At 39.0% G+C, this 22,136-nt stretch overlaps 1 protein-coding gene across 1 annotated transcript in view; it reads right to left on the bottom strand.

Moving 5' to 3' along the window:
• Positions 1 to 6,750: 6,750 nt before the first annotated feature.
• GPR158 (G protein-coupled receptor 158) overlaps positions 6,751 to 22,136 on the bottom strand; it is a 342,097-nt gene continuing 326,711 nt past the window's right edge. Inside the window, exons 9-11 of the mRNA XM_082385766.1 lie at positions 16,255 to 16,360; positions 11,970 to 12,116; positions 6,751 to 11,203 (exon numbers count right to left, since the gene is read on the bottom strand). Coding sequence (XP_082241892.1) covers positions 9,728 to 11,203; positions 11,970 to 12,116; positions 16,255 to 16,360 — 1,729 coding nt within the window. The 3' untranslated portion in view covers positions 6,751 to 9,727. The remainder of the gene's footprint in view (positions 11,204 to 11,969; positions 12,117 to 16,254; positions 16,361 to 22,136) is intronic.

The raw sequence follows: 22,136 nt of genomic DNA, 5'->3' as shown, positions 1-22,136 counted from the left end.
GCTATCCATTATGGTAACAACTCTTGCCTTGTATTGGTGATTAAGTGCCACCAGTGGCCCTTGTCACCCTGCGATCCAATTACCCCATGACATTTAAGGATCCCAGTCAGTGGTAGCCATTCTCCCTATGATTTCTGACCTACAGAGAAGAGTGACCACGGAGTTCTTCAAGGATGCTGAGGCTCCCTTCACAAATTTGTTTTTCTGTAGTCATAGTGAAAGGTGTGTCCTCTGGCCCCTTGGTCATGGGGGCGAGCAGATCTTATATGACAAATCAACTTTAACATCCCAATCTCCCTAAGCCTTTGGATATATTCTTCTACAGTATACCAAAGAAGTTCTGGCATTTCAACTTCATTTAGTGTAGGAGACATTTCAGTCTATGTTTCAGCCAACACCACCCCTGCCCACCCCCGGCCTGCAAAAAAAACAGAGCTTTTTCTAACTCTTTATTGAACCCAGAATTTTTGTTTAGTGGGCTCAATAAATTCAGCCTGATCCAACATTACATTCCTTCCACCATCATCACGCACAACTTCAACTCCCATAAATATTCCCCATATTCCTGCCTGGATACATTGGAAAAATTATGTGGTCTTTTGTGCTGTGACACATCTTGTGGGTCACGCTTTGCACCTCACCTGGGGCTCGCTGGAACTTGAGTCTAGCTATGGGTCTAGAAGCAAACAGCAGTGGCGGGGGCATGTCCTAGGAGAATCAGCCATGTTTTTCAAGGCAGTTCCTTCAGGGGAGGCCATTACAATTTCATCAGGCAAAGCAGGGTTAATCTCCTCAGGTGGGAGTGGCTTAAGGGCCGTTCGTAGGGTGAAGAAGACTCACTGTCGCCAGCTTCATCAGGATCTAGCCGTCTGCCCCATTCCAGTTTTCAGGACTCCATTCCTTCCCAATCGACGCCTTTACTGCAACACCTTGTAAAGCTGAAAATTTAATTTGCATTGTAATTCAGCTGCTAACTGCAAAGATTCTGCGTCTGTTTTTATAAAGCTCAGCTCCAGGGCTACAGGAGGTAAGGATTTCTTTCAAGACAGACATAGAAAGTTTCAGATGATTCATGTGGTGCTAGAGGTGGGAATTTGAATCCCTGAACTAATACTTCTCTTTCCCCACACTGTCCATAGCAGTTAGGAGCAAGAAGCCAATCTCCTTATACTCGCTAGTTTGACAAAGTGTTCTAAGGTACCAAACAGATGGTCACCCAGAACCTTGCCTCCTGTAGGTATTGGATTAGGAATATTCAGTGGTGAGATTTTGTACATTTCTATTGCCACATTACACAATGGATTATCAGTACCCTCTCTCCCACCAGAGTCATCAGTGCATTTAAATCTAATCAAATTAGAGAACCAATTCCAGGAACCTCAGAACCAATTCAGAAAATTCACTCTTAAGATTCTGTTCCTCTAGAACTGCTCTCAATACCAAAATCAGTTATCAGTCAGAGTACTCCAGAGAAACAGAATCAATAGGATGGATGGATGGATGGATGGATAGAGAGGGAGAGAGATTTATTTTGAGAAATTGGCTCACACAACTGTGGAGGCTGGCAAGTCTGAAATCTATAGGGCTGGCTGGAAGGCTGGAAACTCAGGCAGGATTTTTATGCCATAGTATTGAAGCAGAATTCTTTCTCAGTTTTTGTTCTCAAGACCTTGAACTGGGGACTTCCCTGGTGGTGCAGTGGTTAAGAATCCGCCTACCAATGCAGGGGACACGGGTTCGAGCCCTGGTCCAGGAAGATCCCACATGCCGCGGAGCAACTAAGCCCGTGCGCCACAACTACTGAGCCTGCGCTCTAGAGCCCACAAGCCACAACTACTGAGCCTGTGTGCCACAACTACTGAAGCCCGTGCACCTATAGCCCGTGGTCCGCAACAAGAGAAGCCACTGCAATGAGAAGCCTGCGCACCGCAACAAAGAGTAGCCCCCGCTCGACGCAACTAGAGAAAGCCTGCGCGCAGCAACGAAGACCCAATGCAGCCAAACATAAATCAATTAAAAAAAAAAAAAGACCTTAAACTGATTGAATGAGGCCCACCCACATCATCAAGGGTAATCTCCATTATTTAAAGTCAACAGACTGTAGAGAGTGATGGCATCTACAAAGTGTTTGTTGAGGACACTTGGTGCTATAGTCAGACGGTTTGCATTTTCCTGACCCCGTAACTATTCCCCTCTGCTGTGATCTGCACCATCCACAGTTTCAGCTGTTTCTATTAATTGTTTTCATTTCTTCCTGGATGCCTCCTATTTCCCCCTTTTTTGTCCCTTTTCTGATACTTCTCAGTTTAATGCTACTGGCACTGGTTTTCAACACCCTCTTCTAGGTACATCAAGCCTCTTCTTCCGCACTGGGTCTCCTGTACTTTTAGTGTTTTCAGCATTTCTTGGCCATTTTGGCCACCAGTCACCGTCAAGCACTGATTCACTTCCAGCTTTGGGGCTGTTCCTGAGGAAAAATGTAGCTGCTAAATGGTAATAGATATGGAATAATTTACTTCTATTTAATTTATGTTTAGGATACAAATGAAACAACTGGATTACTAGAATTGTGTTATGTTAAGTGAATCTGGAAACAAGCATATACTCTCTTAATAAACGAAAAAAATGGGAATAAATAAGATTAGGTCTTAGAAGGGGATGTGCCTTTAGGAGGACACACTGATGAGTAAGATGCCAGTGAGAATTCCCATAACAATGAGCTCTCTGAGCTGAGGAGAGAGGTGTTATGTAAATGTCAGGTTATTTTTATATCATTGATACTTAAGATGCTCCAAAAAGGTCAAGCATTAGCCAAAGGGAACAGAATGTTTTCAGCTTTTAATGGACCAGACCCATTCATTTGGAGGAAGTTTAAAAGGAGTCTCACACACAAGGTGGATAAACAAGGCTGCGAATTTCTACCAAAATATTAATACCTTGAGTAGGTTTTAACACTTACAAATTCACCTCAAGAGGATTTGAACCAATCCACAAACAACTTTTATATTTCTGTTCACATATGGAAACTTTATAGTTATATGCATGCATATCATGACTACTTCTACATAACATGAAATATATGGATAAGAAATTCTAAAGCCAGTAAAACATTCAGTTTGTTCAAACACCCTCATTTCTCAGAAACATCTGAAAGTCTAGCATCAGTATTTATTTTTATGTGGATATTTTATTTAGATCCCACCAAGCTTTATTTTCCAAAGAGTTCAAATAACTAAAAGTAAGTTCCTACAGTCAAATTAAACATTTCTTCCTTTTTATGACATATGGAAATATTTTTTAGAGCTCTAACAAACTGGGCCATGTCCCAAACCTTCAGCTTCTCCCTCCTTAGGGTGACAAATCAATTCTTACCTTGTAATGCTGGAGAGTTACTGCGGTTCAGTCATAATCTGAAGTTTCCAGACACTGCCAGGATGTGGATGGAAGACCGGTTAGTACTGAACATTTTAGAAATTCTGCAGCAAGTCTTCATCCAACTCCTGAGTTTCTCTTTCTCTTCAAGTGTATTTTAGACAATGATCAGTAATCAAACATTTCAATTCGGCAAATATTTATTGAACTCAGAGCAAAGCACACGGCTAGAAATTGGGGATATAGAGGTGAACAAAAAAAATTTCTTGCCCCCAGGAACTCTTATTTTAGCAGATGATACAGAGGACTATGTAACTAACTAAACTGTGAGTCAGTGCAGTCATAGACTTAAGCAAATTCCTAAGGCAAGCACAGAGGAAGGAGAAAGTCCTTCTGATTTGTGGCATTAGGAAATGCTTCATGGAAGGAGCAGAGCATTTGTGCTGCTCCTTGAAGAGGCTAAACAAACTAACATCCCAGGTTGCTTGGGATAGTCCCAGTTTACACTGTTTTCCAAGCATAATTATTCATTATTAGCACTGCACTTTCACTCTCAAAGGTTTTCTTTGGACAATAAATTATATGATCATACTAGTATTGGAGCACACATAAGATGCTGACACAGAGAAGAAGGAGGGTGAGAATTTCAGATGGACCAAACAGCAAGACAAAAGGCACAGAGGAATAAAATCCCATGGTATGGTATGCTAGGGGAAAAACTGGGCTTAAAATCTTGAAGAGGGCATTTGCCGTCTTTTCTATTCCTGTTTGAACTGAAATGGGAGTACGTTCTATAAGAATTGTCATGGGCTTCCCTGGTGGCGCAGTGGTTGAGAATCTGCCTGCTAATGCAGGGGACACGGGTTCGAGCCCTGGTCTGGGAAGATCCCACATGCCACGGAGCAGCTGGGCCCGTGAGCCACAACTACTGAGCCTGCGCGTCTGGAGCCTGTGCCCCGCAACGGGAGGGGCCGCTATAGTGAAAGGCCCGCGCACCGCGATGAAGAGCGGTCCCCGCACCGCGATGAAGAGTGGCCCCCACTTGCCGCAACTAGAGAAAGCCCTCGCACGAACCGAAGACCCAACACAGCCAAAAATCAATAATAAATTAATAAATAAAGTAGCTATAAAATTAAAAAAAAAAAAAAAGATCAAGGTGACCAGCTAGCTGTGTGACCTTGGCCACAACACTTTAAAAAAAAAAAAAAAAAAAAAAAAAAATTGTCATGACCTGCTATCTGCATACTTATTTTTCTTTCTAGGAATGTGACTGTTGTGCAACAAAGACTTTTCCCATATTTATCTCTCATTTTCCATTTTCATTTGATCAGACAGTTTTATTTCTGGCAAAGTATTACATTCACATCGCAGAGAAAGGGAAATTAAAAACCAATTCAGACTTTCCATTGTCTGCCTTCTGACCAGTTAACACTGAATTAAAGCATTCAATGTGCTCCGAGTTTGCCCTTGTACTTTCCCAGAAACAAATGTTTAAAGAGAAAATAACCAAAATTAGAAAGACATTATTTCTGTCCTCATAACTATTCAGGGGGAAAAGGACAGAATATGCTGAAATAATAATGAAAATCTTAACTAACTTGCATTGCTTTAGAACAAGAGATTGACATGATTACTTTTCGGAGTGATAAAGTCAATCTCTGATAGGAATAGTCCTCTTAGGTATTTTTTTTTAACAGAAAGGTTCTAAATGTAGAACAAAGAAACAAGACTATCACTGTGCATAAATATATGAAAAATAATACAGCCATCAACCAAGCAATTCCAACAAACACTGAAAAGGCTCTATGTTCCTTATCACATAAGTAGACTTGATTTCCATGGCTTGTTAATCCCCAAAGGCTTTTGTCTCAGCTCTTTAGGATCATTCAAAGACCTGAAACCACTGATTCTACGTGTAAGTACCGAGAGAATACAGAATGTGCAAATACGCAATACACAGTGAAGAGTTGGGAAAGGGCCATTGCAGGAACCATTTAAAGGAAAGGTGATGCAGGGAGAGGGTAGATCCAGCTCCCTCCTCTGACCTCCTGCCACACCTGCTTCTTTCTGGAACTGCTTCAGAGCTGCCACTTCCAGCCAGGAATTTAGGTCCCCATCTAGGCAAGCCCTTTGCTCCTTTCCCAGCCCAGTTCAGTATCAAGGTGGGTAGAGGATATTGAGGTCCATTGACCTTCAGAGAGGGCTTTGAAAACTTTTGAAATTATCCAAAATGTTAACAAACTTAGAAGGAACATTTATATTTGACAGAGTTACCTAATTACTTTGATTTTTCTGGTTTCCTAGGAGTATAACATAACAGGAAACCCACTGGAAGATGCTATTTTGATAAAAAACAACCAATGTTTTTTTCCTCTCCTCCTTAGGCCCTCACTTTCCCTTACCCTGACTCTCATACTAGTCTTCTAACTGATCTAGCTGCCTCTAGTCTCCTCCCACTTCAGGCCATTTCTGGGCTGCTCCCCATCACTCGGGGAACAAATCATTTCCTTCTAAAATGTGACTTGATTATGCCCCTATTTAAAGCTTTTTGATAGCTCCCAGTAATAAAGGATACACTGTAGTTATCTGAAGCAAGAATGCAATGCTGTGCACAATTACCTTTCTGGTCTTACATTCTTTCCCTTTCATACCTGATGGCTTTGCAGAATTTCAGCCTGGTGAATGGGCCCTCCTTATTAAGCCAGCCCTGGCTCCGAGACTTAGTCACGCTCTCCTGTGTAATACCATAGCAGGGACCGGATACTCTTATGGGTCTGAGTGCTACTGGAGCACCTTGTTCATCTGAAGATCATCATCATTGCTTAGCAGATTGCCTGGTATGTTTGTTGAGTAAATTTAAAACGGTAGCTGAACAGGGAACTCTATTCAATATCCTTTAATAAATGATAATGGAAAAGAATATATATATATCCGAATCACTTTGCTGTACACCAGAAACTAACACAACATTGTAAATCAACTAACTTCAAATTTTAAAAAAGGTAGCTGAGGAACTCACTGCAGGGGGCACTTGTATGATCCCTGGTTGGGGAACTAAGAACCCATAAGCCGCGTGGCGCAGCCAATAAATAAGTAAATAAATAAATAAATAAAAATTAAAAAGGTAGCTGAATTAGTTCCCATTTGGCTAGAGCATCCTTAAATCAAAACCACTAGTCCTAACAGGTTTTATTGGCTCCGAATGATCACCTGCATGTTTGAGGCCACATTTGACTACTCACACATTCCTGTATATAGGCAACGTGGGGATGTGTGCGCATAAGTGTACCAAAACCAAAGATATATGGGATTCCTCCTAAAGTTGGTTAGGTGAAATGAATTCAACTTTTGATAGATGAACACACAAATCGCCCCAAATTGCTTTCATATAAATATGTTTTATTGCAGAGAAGTTATAAGTATTTACATGCTGCAACACGTCACGACATAAATTTACCAAATATTTTATGGTGGGATGCTGTAGGTTTCAGATAATAGTTTCAGAAGAACCACAGATTAAGTGAAGAGACTGACAGCTTTATTGACTCTACATCTCTCGGTTGCTAAATGCTAGAAGTCAAAGGCAGTGTTTTTTTTCAGTCCTACCTGTCATCACTTGCATGCAGAAACCTAGGAAGCAAATACAAGAGAACTGTCGAGTTTCAAATCCATATGGCCACCAAAGTTTACAATGGGTTGGGTTATAATTCATGTCGTAAAGCGTTTAACTCTTGCATAAAATATACAGTTCTATTAAGATTGGTATAAACCTACTTATTTATAAACCCTGGCTTAAAAACAAGGACAGGATGCAGCGTGCACGTGCACTGAGAAGGACAACCTAGCGAACGTCTGTGAACTTCAGAGGGTTTCCTCACTTGCTTACTGTTATCCGTCTGGGAAAACAACCTCAAGGATTGCAGATTTAAACTTCTCTTGGTGATAAATAATGGCAATGAAAGTCTAGGAAAGACCCCAGGCGCTCTTGCTGATTTATGCTGGTGGAAGAGAATCTATGGACTGTACTAAGGTAGAAACAGGCAAGTCTTCTTTAGGCCACATCTCTAGCAGGGTCATCCTGAAGTGCGATAAAAAGTCGCTGATGCCTGACTGCTTATTTCTGAAAAAGTCAGTAAAGTACTAACTAACAGATCTCGGGTGTAAATGAAACAAGTAGGTGGGTCTGGACACTCCAAACCAAATTCACAACTTTATACCTTAAAGTTGTAGTCCAAGGTCACTAAGTAGATAGATAGGCTTTGATTGAAAAGGAAGCGGAGAAGGAAGTAAATGAAGAAAGCAAAAACAAATAGAATTTCTACATCTCTTCAAACCTACCCCACCATCCTGAGTGATGCACGAAGCAAGCAAATGGGTGAGGAGATTTATGCACAGCTTTGCAAAATGGTGAAATGCATGTTACTCCTGAATACAAATCACTGGGAAAATTTTGATGATGAATACGAGAATTCCCAGTTTTTATCTTCCATTGAGAGTAATATTCCTAAGAACAGCCCCGTATCCACCTTCTGATTCCCTTTTCTCAACTTCTACCCTCCTAGCATGTTCTCCTTGCTGCTCAGAAAATGAGAAACAGTTATTTAGGCTATAAATGTCCTGGCCGAACAAGCCGTGATACTTCAGCATTTAGCGTGAGAGAAAGGAAGTCTTGGTTCTATTTTTAAGTGATTCATCTTAAAATAAAATGAGACTGAGTTTTGCAATGGAATCTCTTTGCATGATCACATCAGTAGGGCTAAATCAGCAGCTTCGGATTGCCATGCCAGGTGATCAGTGTGGAATGCGATACGTTTTATAAAACATGCTTTGGGGGCTGCTGTGCCTTGCAAATAACCCCTACATTTGGAATTTTGAGCCTGGTAGCTCACCTAGGCCATTTGCAGGACTTGGAAGTTTTCCAGGGCTTGGAAGAATGAAGAGCCCACACTGCCTCATAGGCTTTGAGTAACTCTGGTTATAAACCTCTTTGGGATTCAAGCCCAGCAAGTTCTACCCTTGCCTGAAGCAATGAATAAGAGTTTATGAGAATAAGTAGTTTAAGGTAATGTAAAATATTATATATTTAGTATACATAATAAAAATATATCCATATAATGATCTTGATGCTATAATAACTTTTCTCTTTAAAAATATAATCCCTTGAAAGTGCTATTGGGAGCTCCCTTTCTGTCTTTGTTTTAAAGGCAAATCCCCTGGCTCTGCAGTACTCTAATTCTCTTGTCATTCCCAGAGTCTTCCCTTGCCAATGGTAATAATAACGCACAGTATTTTTTTCTCACTCTTAGCTTCTTCCTTCCTTATGAAATGCTGCTAAGTATGAAATACTGAAAGAGTTAAAAGGGACAATTAATTGGAATGAAGGCATTATCTATCCCTGACTTTGAACAAACAATAGATAAGTTGTCCTTAATGAGATGTATGACTAAGTAGGACCACTTGATCCCCAATATTAATAAAGCTTCTGAGTCCTAACAGGAAGTGCAAAACAAGAAACTCAACTTGTATAAAAAACCCTGATTAAGACAGTATAACAAACCATGATGTGAAATAATAGAGTCAAATCCAAATTCACAATATATAAACCACAGCCAAAACTAAAAGGTTTTATCATAACAGTTATGGCTTCCCAAGCCAGAGAAAGCGTACTGTACTTCAAGAATCAACTAAAGTTGATAGAGAGCAGGTATTCTGGAAGTTGCAATAACAATTGAGTAGCTGCAGATTGCATAAATGTGTTGTGTCACATAATATCAAAGTTATTTGCAAAAATTATACAATCTGGAATGCTGGAATGAGACACAACAATGTACTGAAACAGACATTTATAAGAAAATGAAAGCAATCATTAATATAAAAGGTATTTTTGGATGCATTAAGTTAGCAGTGCTATCAAGGTTAAATAGGTAAAGTAAGTTCTTTTTAGTCAGCTACTTAGAATTTCGGTCACATACGTCAATACCTTCCTCTCCTTTGCAAAATCTCGTCCCTCTTCTGTGTCTTCTGGTTTGCCTTGCTTGGGATCTTCAAAGTCCCAAGGGTAAGTATTGATCAGGGGCAGACATTGAGGGCTACTTCTCCCAAACATATGCTAAAGTGTAAGGATTTTCCCAGTGTTCCCTGGGGCAAGACTTTCCTGGCCAGTCTAACTTCTCCATTACGTCGTCGCCCTGGCCTCCTACGTTTTCTTCCACCCCTGCCTTTCACATTTCCCTTGATTGACCAATACTCCTTGGGAATTTGTGATCCTGTATCTTCCGTCTTATAGTGAATTCAGCGTTTCTTCCTTCTCCTTTTCTTTCTGGGGATGCTACACTTTAAAAGTATCCCAGACCTCTTATTTCCGAGGCCCTGCTATCTTATTTGCACTTAAAGCAGAAGAGGCAGGGATAGCTACACTTCTTTCCGCATTTGGTTGATCTGGGGTCTCAAACTCCCAGGGACACACCTCAGCTCGTGATGTTAAGGATTGCTGAAAGTTGTTACTTGAGTTATATGAGTCAGGCACGTTTTGCTCAGAGGAAGATGTCTTTTTCTCCTGGTCTCCTAGTTGGTTGAGGTTTTCATTCTCCACTTTTGATGCTACAGCTTTGGGAGGCAGTTCTTCACACTGCCCAGCACACACACTGGCTGCAGAGTGCTGGCCTCCATTCTCCCCTTGAGCTCTTCCTGGGGGAACCTGAGTCTTGGAAATCACATACTTCTCATCTTCAAAGAGGGACTGACCTTGGATCTCCCAAGGGCACACCTCAGCTTTGTCTATGCTCTTCGGATTGGACTGCTGACATAGTTCAGCTGCCTTAGGCTTGGGATGAGATTTCTCCTTTAAGGAAAAAATTGGGGTTTTCTCCATTTCAGAAGCCGCAATCGATACGTGCTTTTGAACTTTTGATTCTGAAGGCACAGGACCGGGGGTCAGGTCGTAGATCTCCCAGGGGCACACTTCCCCTATGTCAAAGCTGTCCTTCATCTGGGTGGCGCCTGGGCTCAGGTCGGAATTGGCAGCGGGGGGGTTGGCCCTTTGTTGCCTCATAATCCCAGATTTCGGAGGTTTTCTTGGCTCCTCTGAATGATTGGAGTTTGGGGGGGCAGAGTCTTGAGTCTCTGCGTTAGCTGAATTTGAGTATTTTCTGTTTGTCTCTTTCTCTCTCGGCAGAGCTTTCTGGGCTTTGGCCCGTTCCTCCATGCCGGATGCCTGGGTTTTCCCGGCCAATCCGAGCGTCTTCTCTTTGGCACTGGCGATGACGCTGAGGGACTTCTGTAACACGGACGTGCGGGGCGGCCCGGGCTTCTTCTCCGAGCTGAGGTTGTGGGCGCTGGCCGACTTACACACCAGAGGCACGGACTCGGTGGACACGGCCTGGCTGTCGTCTTGCAGGGCTCGCGGCCGGTTCGTTCCCGCCGGGGACCCCAGCGCAGAGTCGTCCGCGGCCGCCGCCTCCTCCTCCTCCCGGCTCGGGGCGGGCGGGCTGCCAGGCTGCTCCCGCACGTGCTCGTACGTGCTGTGCGATTTCTTGAGCGAGAAGACTCGGTTCCGCAGGGACTCCTCCTTGGGCTTCCCGGCGCCGCCCGCAGCCTCCTGCGGGTTCCTCCTGCCCGGGACGGTGCCCTTGGCCGTGCCGTGGTCCAACGCGTCCTTGTCCTCCTTGGAGCACTGCCGGCTGACCGTCTCCGGGATCTCGGTGATCCGCCTCATGATGGAACGGCCTAAGCCCTTCTTCGAGCACCGCTTTTTCTGGAGGTGGGGATTATTTGTGATCATCTTCTTCCTCTTATAGATTTCCAACTGGGCGTAGAGTTTCTTCAGCTCGTCCTGCCGTAACAAGAGCAGATTCAAAGAGGTGCGGAATTTAGCGTTTCGGCCGGCTAATATCACTAACTGTAATGTGAAGTCAATAAACGGAGCTCTTCCTAACATCTCTGCTCATCAACTTTCCCCTCACTCTCACCTTCTGATTCCTCTGTATCTTGTTTCACACAGCGTTTGAACTTTAAGACGTGAACTCCTGCATTCTGCACTTGCTTCATGCAACAGGCACTTTGAACTTGTGAATTGCGTGGACCAGGCTGGGCCTGGACCATATGACAAAACACAGCCTGTGTCTACTGATAAACCATACCCCTCAACAATATGGGAAGCGTCATGTAGCCACTGATACAATTACACCTAATGTTAAATTAGTGTCCAACAGGCCATCGAATACTAAAAGCGTCTTCTTCCTCCAAATGCTGATATATTGTCACAGATTATTTTAAATAATTCACACTCTCTGCTCACAGATCTATCCTAGTTTCCCATCAGCAAGATCGCATAAACCGTCATCATGGGACATGTACAACCAGTTCATCATCATCGTGTCCAATAAGTCAGTTAAGACTATCAAGACTGGCCTGTGTGGCCTAACTTATACTGTGATTCTATGTTTTAGAACTGGATTAACTGCATGTGATGCCTTCAGTTCTTACACAAACACACATGCTCTCTAACACAAAGAAGCACACATGAACATCAACCCACACGTGCGAGCCTGTAGGAATGGGTGTAATCTAAAACAGAAAAGAAGAAATACTGGCATTACCCGAATGTCTTCTGGATCCAAGCTGTGCTCACTCCAGGCTGAATTGATACTGCTGTTCAGGTAGGATCCAGATCGGCCCATGTCTAACTCATCTTCGTATGCTTCTGTAGCAATGTCATCTCGTGGGTTATTGCTTGAATGTGAAAACTGCAATAGAAATTCAATATGAGTTGTAGACATTAATCCACTGTAGGACACAGCATAATAATTTTCTAAAGGTTCTAATGTTACATCATTTCTTCAGCTTAGATGAATTCATTCACTGAACTCTTTACAAAAGATTTGCTGTCATATTTGTGTTTTGTTTCCCACCTTACATGCTAGAGCACTTAGTGAGGCAATATTAACACTTGGTTCCCTCTTTGACTCCTATTTCCATTCTTGTCTTTTTTCCAGGTTCCAAGGGTTAACTCACATTATTCCTCTTCAATGATATTTGCATTTTGAAAATGAAAATAAGTAGAAGAATCCAAAGAAATGTTCTCTTAGGGCACCCTTAGTACACTGTACTCTAAGAGTAGCAATTTAGACCCACTGGCAGCTGAACGGGAGATATTTTTTTGAGAGGTGGTGTGTATCAGGTCATTTCACTTTACACAGAGGAGGCTGTATTTCATCTATGGGCACAATTGGACTGATCACAGGAATATGACTTTCAGTCTGTCACACAGAGCTTCAAAAACACTACTTTCAAAACTCAGGGGACAGGAGATCTGAATTCCAGCCTCAAATCTGTTGTCAGTGAGATCTTAACCAGGCCATGGAACCTCTCAGGAGCACAGTGCCCTCTTAGCCTAAAGGGCTTGCGCTGGATGGTATCTAAGTTTAAAATGCAAAGATTCACTGAAATTATAGATTGTTTTTCTTAAGCTCATCATTATTCTCAAGTTCCTCCTTCATTGCATTTTGATATATTTTAATTATCTTCATGTAGTCTTTTGATATTTTTCAGTTTCATGTACTCTTGCTATCTCTACTCTTCTTCAAGTGGAAAAGTGAGGAAGAATGAATTGGGTAAATGATGGAAAGCAGGAAGAATCAAAAGCATCCAGCCACATTTGACACAACATATAAACCAAGTGTTTGTCCTATGAAAATTGAGAGAACTTGGGTTCTCTTCTCCTACCTTGTCATCGGGTAAAATATTTCTTCAAATAATGCACAGGTTTTAAAAAACTAAAAATAGCAATCCCACTCCTGGGCATATATCCAGAGAAAAACATGGTTCGAAAGGATACATACACCCCCATGTTCACTGCAGCATTGTTTACAATTGCCAAGACATGGAAACAAACTAAATGTCCATTGACAGATGAATGGATAAAGATGATGTAGTACATGTATACAATGGAACATTACTCAGCCATTAAAGAGAATGAAATAATGCCATTTGCAGCAACATGGATGGATGCAGAGATTATCACACTAAGTGAAGCAAGTCAGACAGAGAAAGTCCAATATCATATGATATCGCTTATATGTGGAATTAAAAAAAAATGACACAAATGAACTTATTTACAAAACAGAAACAGACTCACAGACTTAGAGAATGAACTTATGGTTACCGAGGGGAAGGGTGGGAGGGAGGGATAGATTGGGAGTTTGGGATTCACAGGTACACACTGCTATATTTAAAACAGATAACCAACAAGGACCTAGCGTTAAAAAAAAAAAAAAAGTAGCTAATCTCATGATAAGAAATGTAGCAGTAATCCAAATGGAATAGATTAGACTTCCAAAATATACATGTGACAGGGGTCCTTCCACTTAATTTGTGTGATTCTTGTCAAATCTTTTACCCTCTATACTATTATGCACTGTCTATAAAGACATTGATACTTAAAAAAACAAAATACAATTAAAGAAAAAAACAGAACAGGTTGCCCTTTGATACAGAGACACAGAGATATTTTAATGTCAACTATTGTTAAAATATTCAGCTAGGCAGGTGAACACAAATTGGAGATAACATGTGAGATGGTAGTTCTGTATTTAAGCAATAATGAATCTTTTGTATTTGGGACCAACTGAGAAACCACAGGAACTGATGAACTTTCCCCTCACTCTTCTACTTATGTTTGTGGGAGCCACATGTGCCATAAACTTAAGGCCATGAAGGTGAAGAAAATAAGAGTCCTGGTCCTCCAAAATCTCACATGCTACTGGAGGTTATTTATAAGAATGAAATTATTTTTCTTGAGCAAAGTCTTAGAGATTATCATGAGTTTAAGGGACAGTTATTTGTCAGATATTGTCCATTTCCTGCTTTATGATTTTTACTTAATGCTCTTCTCTATCTAAAATACTATTTTAAATATTTATTTTGTTTACCTTTTCTGTTTCCTCCTCTCTTCCACCAGAATATAAGTACCAAGAGAGCACAGATTTATATCTGTTCACTACTCTTATTCTAGGATATAGTGCTTAGTAAAGCTCCTCAATAATGTTTTAAATTATTTATTGAAATATAATTTACGTACCATAAAATTCTCAATTTTTAACTATACAAATCAGTGTTTTTTAGTATATTCATGAGGTTCCACAATCATCACCACCATCTAATTCCAGAATATTTTCATCACCCCCAAAAGAAACCTTGAACCCAGGAAGCAGTCACTTCCATTCCCCTTTTTCCCCAGCCCATGGCACCACTAATTCACTTTCTGTCTCTTTAGAGCTGTCTATTCTGGACATTTCACATAAATAGAATCATATAATATGTGGCCTTTTTTATCTGGCTTCCTTGGCATAAGGTTTTCAAGGTTTGTACAAGTTGTAGCATGTATCAGCGTTTTATTCCTTTTTATTGATGAATAATATTTCATTTTGTGGGTATACCACATTTTGTTTATATATTATCAATTGATGGACATTTGGGTTGTTTCCACTTTTTGGCTATTATGGATAATGCTGCTATGAACATTCATGTACAAATTAAAAAAAAAATTTTAAGCCAGCTCTATTGAGGTATAATTGATATGCAGAGAACTGCGCATGTTAAATGTGTACAATTTGATGAGTCTGGACATATGCAAACACCCGTGATGCCATCACTACCAAGGTAATAGACATCAAGAACAAATTTTTGTGTAAACATATGTTTTCAATTCTGTCTGGAGCTCAATAGCAATTTTTTGAATGAATAAATAAATAGCCTGAGTATATACCCATCTAATAAAAATGTAATCATATTACGTACAGTATAAAGATGGTTACGATAGATTGCAGGAACAGACACATCCATGAAAATTATGGCTATTTGGTATAATTCAAGTAAGGAAGAAAATAGGCATTTTGCTCTGTTTACAATTGTTTGGCCTTTTCAATCAGGCTGAAGTTCAATGTTTTGGTTAATTGTGAGAGGTGAGGTAAAGAAAGCCTAGAGTGAAAGAAAGAAATCACAGTTCTGGTTTCAGCTGTGCTAACGTTACATTGTACGACACTGATAAAGATGTATTTTGTTTTCCTACATGTAAAAGGGGAAAACAATGATAATTTTTGTTTTTCTACACATAATAATTTGTTCTAATATTTTGTTTTTCTACATGTAAAAGAGGAAAATAATGATAATTTGTATAGTATCTTTTTTCCAAAACTCAGATATCATTTTGTTTTATTCCAAGCAGCCTCACTGCTATCATGTCATAGATGAGGAAACTGAGACTCAGAGAGATGAAAAGTCTTGCCTAACATTACATTACACAGCTAACTTGGGGTGGGGTATGAGTTCAGAATCCCTGTATTCTGAGTCCTGGCCCGTTTCCCTCCACATCAGAATGCTGTGTAGATAAGTCTTTGTCAGAATCCATCATTGCTAAGCAAGACTCTTTTTATACAACATTATAATTATTTCTATTTACATAAAAATTCTCTGAATGTTTAAAACACAATACTTCCCTGAATACGAATCCAAACAAGAGGATTCTTAGACTAGGATAATTCTCTTTAAAAACGAGCTTGAGGTTACAGCTACAATGAAAGGCCACCTTGAACCCCTAATAATTAAAACATAAATAGATATCAAAGTATTTGGAAAAGGACTAAGACGGATGATGGGTTTTGTACAAACTAAGGCAGTTAAAAATTATGTGAGATGTTTAATAAATCCCCAAAGAAAAGAGACACCTAGATTCCTGAGGAGGGAGTTTTAAAAACATTGTAGTGTGTCAAGCAAATCTTCACACCTCCCTTTGCCTATATTGCCAGATATTTTTTAAAGGAGAAACAATTCCACGCTCATTTAAAACAACTATCTTGCAAGAGAAAAGTAATGTTGGAGGAATACCTTTGGAATCAAAAGCAACCCAATGGTGACTGTCACAGTCAAATGAGTATGTGCAAAATACAGCATCAACATCCAATCAGACTGAAGTCTTGAGGCAAGAACAAATCTGAAAGGAGAATTCACCACATTAGCAACCCAACAAGATCTCTACTTAAAACACTAGGATACTTGGAAACTCTTTTCCTCAATGTATTAGTAAAAGAAAGCAAGCAAGAAAGAAGTCATACTGTTATTTCTATGACATATATTTTCATCACAGAAGAATAAGGGTCTAAGTAATTCTAATTAGATGCATAAGATATGAACTCTTTAGTTCTTAAAATTATCAATAGTAAGAAAGATAACACATACATATATAATGTGCTAAACATTTCCTTGGATTATTATTTTGTAGGTAAGTTGAATGTGCAAAGCAAAAGCAGTGAACACACGTGAATTCAAAAGAAGAGTAGCTTAAAAAATGATTGTTTCGGGGCTTCCCTGGTGGCGCAGTGGTTGAGAGTCAGCCTGCCAATGCAAGGGACACGGGTTCGAGCCCTGGTCTGGGAAGATCCCACATGCCGCGGAGCGACTAGGCCCGTGAGCCACAATTGCTGAGCCTGCGCGTCTGGAGCCTGTGCTCCACAACAAGAGAGGCCGCGATAGTGAGAGGCCCGCGCCCCGCGATGAAGAGTGGCCCCCGCTTGCCGCAACTGGAGAAAGCCCTCGCACAGAAACGAAGACCCAACACAGCCATAAATAAATAAATAAATAAATAAATAAATAATAAACCCAAAAGTTAAAAAAAAAAAAAGAAAAACTAAATTGAAGCGTTTCCACCTACATTTAAAAAAAAAAAAAAATGATTGTTTCAGGCAAATTTAGGTTATAAGACACATCCAAATAACTCTTGATTATAATATTCTTCTCTTAAAAATATTAATTAGAACTAAGGAAAAAAAAATGGGTAAATATCTGTTTTAGTGAATGATCCCAGAAGTTTAAATGATAAGCAATGTAATGGATAAAATGAATGTACTAATGGTTTGTAACGTGCATCTTTTTAAAATTGTTTTTAAAAATTGAAATATAGTTGACATACAAAGTGCATCTTTTAAAATACATCTTAGTTTTTAAAGAGCATCAAATTATTTTAAAATAATTTAAAATATAATATTTAAAATCTTATCTTATTGAGGAATTTATAAACTTGTGTTCCAGGATGGCCCTTCAAGTAACATGTGCAGGAAAAATTCATTATTTATATCTGATCTGGTAATTCTGGAATGTTTTCACAAATCAGTAGGTACATGTACAAACTAGAACTCATGTTTTAAGGACTCATCTTTATGCAGAAACCAGATATTGCTTTTATTAAGGTCATTTTGTACTCATATTCTTCTTTTAATGTTTTCCCATCTATTGTTTATCCATGAAAGCTAAATATGAGATTTTAGTGCTTTTGGAATTAGAGAATTAGCATTTTGTTTCAATGATACACATCATCAAATTTGAAAAGCTCATATCCTAAGAAAATGCTTATGATATAATCATGAAATAAACATATATGAATCTAAAAAGAGAAGAGACTAATTTTATTTCTGCATTATACCATATTCATGACAAATTTACTAAGTAGATTAATATTATTAATATTTAAAACAAAATTTCCATCAAGGATATTTCTTCCTCATTTTCACTTCCATTCCCCCCCCCCAAAAAAAATCAAGCTAAAATGGAAACTCAGGAGTCATCAAAATGGAGATAGAGTTTTTTCCCCTGTGTCTGGAGATATAAAAAACATAGACTTATACAGAGAAGTGCAGAATGGCCATGATACTTCACAGACAACTAAAAGGGATTTTCTGGATTAACATCTTTTCTAGCTCCTTTGTGAGAAAAGTGGCTTCATACCTGCTTTGAATGTGACTGAATATTCACTTTGTTCAGGGATGGGATACTTTTGACCATACAGTCTGTGCTGGGTCAAGTAAGATTTTTTTTTTTAAGCACTAAAATAGGATCATCTTACTCAATAAAAAGTTATAGTCTCTGAGACAGAGTACTGAGGCACAGAAGCAGTAGAAAATGTACCCCTGAAAATAATACAATCCCAATCTGCTGGGGCCCCTGCCAGTACTGGAGCAGACAGTTACATCAAAGGAGATGGATTTACAGTCAAAAAGCATCCTTATGTACTGGGAATTCCTATCTCAAATGCCAACACAGGTAAACTTCAAACCAGCCTGACAATACCTGGAAAAAAGAACGGGTACACAGATTTTGAATTAAAACAGTGAATCTTCCAAAAAATAATTTTGAGATATGCTAACATCAATTGTCCTTAATCAGCTTTTAATTACTGCCAGATTTTTTTAGGTTGCAGTTTTGATTAGAAATACCTTAAGAACAATTGGGTTTTGAAATAGTATTAAAGCTTCATTTTAAAAAATAGTATTTCAACTTAAGAAATAGGTCCAAAAATCAGGCGCATCGAAATATTTGAAAATTGAGGTTAAGAATAAAGGCAAACTTTTTAAAAGCCTTGCACTTTCCCAAAGGTTTGCTTTATGCTTAGTACTAAAAATAAGTAAAGGGTTAGAACAGACTGAGCGAAATGCCTTCTCATTATTTATCCTTCTAGACTTAACCCTTTTAGGTTATTTTTGCTCAGTCTGACAATTTGGTAAGAAAGAAAGTAAATCTGTACATAATATGTAGTCATAGTTTTAAATTTATATATGTGTATGTATAAATATGAATACATACATATATGTATACATAATTTTATATTTTAAGCAGACAAGAAGAACATATATATCCTATTGATAGAGAATATCTTTGCTGATGTTGGATGCCTTATTTAATATTATTCCATTCTAGGAAAAAATTGCCAAGATGGATCCAGCTGATTTAAATTTTTATGTTATTGCTTCTTATCCTTATTTATTAATTTACTAAATTTATTAATTTATTAATGCTGGAACCACAGCATATATGAAATCAGTCCACATGTAAATAAGAAATTGTGCATAGTTGATTTCTTTAATTATCACTGCCTTTTACTTGCTCCTGGCTCATCCCCCTAAAATCAGTGTTCTGTAGATTTATTGTGTTAAACTATAATTCCATCACTGGTCCCTTATGGCCATACAAATTAAACTTTCAAGAGAGTAGCTATGATTCTTTGAAGCCAATGTGCCACCATCTAATCGAGTCTGGTCTATGTAGAAAGGTAAGTCAAATTTGGAACTTGAAATGTAGAGCTTCCCATTCAGGTTTGCTTAGCCTTGCCTAAGAAGATACCAAAAGATACCAAGGCTGGTCCCTCTGCTACCATTTGAAGTCCTCCCTGTTCAAAACTGATAGGGGATTAAAGAGTTGTCTGGAAGAAGAGTATGCTATGTCTGCCCAAAACCAAACCTACTAGGTTCACCATGAACCATTCAATCAGAGCTCGTGTCTACGTGAACCCAGCTCATGGTTTTATATGATTCTTCTGGCTGGGTTGTTTGGGACTCTGTAGGAAAGACCTAAGCAAAGTAAGAAAGCTATTTTCAACAAGTATTTAACATATTTCCTATCACCCTGGTTCACTGTTAAAACAGTATTTTCTGAAGCGTGGCTGCTGCTATCAGATATAAGGGTTGGGGGGATTCCATTGTCGATTACATTTGGAAAATGCTGGTTAAACAAAGTTAAACAGGTATGTGTACAGCAGGACTTCTCGGTATGTTAGCTTCATTGTGACATTCCTAGAAGGGAGTTATCAAATGTGATGTGTCACAAATATACACGCATATAAAAACATCTAACAGTGATTTACTAATATGTTAATAGTGCTTATCTTTGGGTGGTTGGATTAGGGAGTTTATTTTCTCTTTATCATTTTATGATTTTTTTTGAAATAACCATCTATTGCCTTATTATTAAGAATTTTTTTAAAGTTCATTTAAAAATCATTTACCTTGCCTACTTCTGAAAGGACTTGGGCCAGTTGAGAGTTGAAAATCTATTGAAAAAACACATTAAATGATGGAAATTGAACAGAGTAAAATTGAACAGGTTGAAAAGCTATAGATCAATTTTGGCAACTGTATTGAACAGATTTAATTTCTTGGGCAATTAATTTGGTTCTAAGAAACATAACAGTTAATTTTAGGGCACAAGTGGGAAACTCTGCATGACAGTTACATTCTGACAGTAGAAGACATTTAAACTCATCTGTGATAAGCCTTTTTTTTCAATTTTTATTTTTTACTGAAGTATGGCTGATTTACATAGCCACTATTTTATTTATTTATTTATTGGCTGCGCTGTGCAGCATGTGGGATCTTAGTTCCTTGACCAGGGGTCGAATCCCGGGCCCCCTGCATTGGGAGCGTGGAGTCTTAACCACTGCACAACCAGGGAAGTATGTGTGATAAGCCTTCTTACATGCTTATAACTCTCTAGTTGGTTTGTTAATATAACATTTAACTTATCAATGGTTCTAGATAAGCATGTTTGTTAGATCTTGAAACATGTGTGTTTGATATTCTGAAAACAAACAACAAAAATGATGCAGCTTTTTTGGGGAGAGGGGTTGGAAGAAATGTGAAGGCTCTGGAGCTCTGGCACCACGACAAAGTGCCCTCTGGTGCTCACGGCATTTCAGACCAGGGCATCCTCGCTCATATCCTTGAGCTCTAGTCTGAGTGGAACTAGAGAAAGCATCCTTTTCTTTGCTTATTTACGATTTCATATTCTGCGTCTCATCTTTCCTCCCTCTTCTACTCTTTCTCTCTTTTCTCTCTCTTGAGAGAGGGCAAGACAAAGCAAGGGGCAAATTGCCTTGATTCCTGGCCGTCTCTGATGGAGTTTCCAGGGTTGTCAGATCATAAATACCTCTTTCTCTTACTTTAAGAGTTTAAAAAGTGTAGATTATGCCTGAGGCCCAACTGTTCTTTGGCATCATCTATTCCTAGAAGTGCAAGATGTCATTTTATGATTACTGACTAAAGTGAGAGGTGATAAACATCCTGCAAAACTTCCGCAGATCCACACCTTTTCACCCTATTATTAATCTCTATCTTTCCATTGCGGGCCAAGACTAATATTCAAAATTTCTAATTACATTCTTAAGTGTGTCCTAACTTTTAATATATGTCGAGCAATTAAATGGCATCTTTTTGTTGCTTTTCTGACTATAGGATTCCTTTTTGGTTGTTGTTCTTGTTGAGGTTTTTATTTCATCTTCAAATATGAATCAGGTGAAAATTCTCAGAAGATAAGTCATACATATTTCATTTTGTTCACTTATCATAAGCCACTCTCTTCCTCCTTTGTACTCATTGGTTATGGAGATACATGGAATAATAAGAAACGGAGGGCCAGGCCATATTTTCTTACCACAGAAAGTCATCGCTACAGTGTAATGATCAAAGAACCCCACTGCACACAAAAATCCAGTCATCAACTTGGAGTGGTTTTTTGGTTTTGAATTCAACAGATTTCACATACATAAGTTATCTGAGTGTTAAAATTTTGAAAATTTAAACCAGAATAATAAACATGAATGAAAACATAGACAATTTACCTGTATCTATTTTCTAATGTATGCATGTATTGCTTTATATCTTCAGAACAAACAGTATTATGTATCATAAACAATTTACCCAATGACATCCCCATAAGTGGTTTACAAAATACAATAACATTGAGTTACCCTTCCAGATAAATGAAGGCAATAAACAACTCATCAGAAGGAACTCAGAACAGCAGAGTTTAAAAAAAAACCAGAACGATTCATTTGCCATTTCTGTGACAAAGAAATTAGTCAACTTATAAAACACTATCCTTCCTACATCTTTCCATTATGCATCTTATCCAATTTTGCTATTTAAATTAAACTGCAACACATC

The sequence above is a fragment of the Balaenoptera borealis genome, assembly GCF_965194805.1.
Source record: "Balaenoptera borealis genome assembly, chromosome: 3".
Lineage (NCBI taxonomy): Eukaryota > Metazoa > Chordata > Mammalia > Artiodactyla > Balaenopteridae > Balaenoptera > Balaenoptera borealis.
The sequence above is the reverse complement of the archived record's forward strand: the minus strand, read 5'-3'. Positions and strand labels throughout refer to the sequence as shown.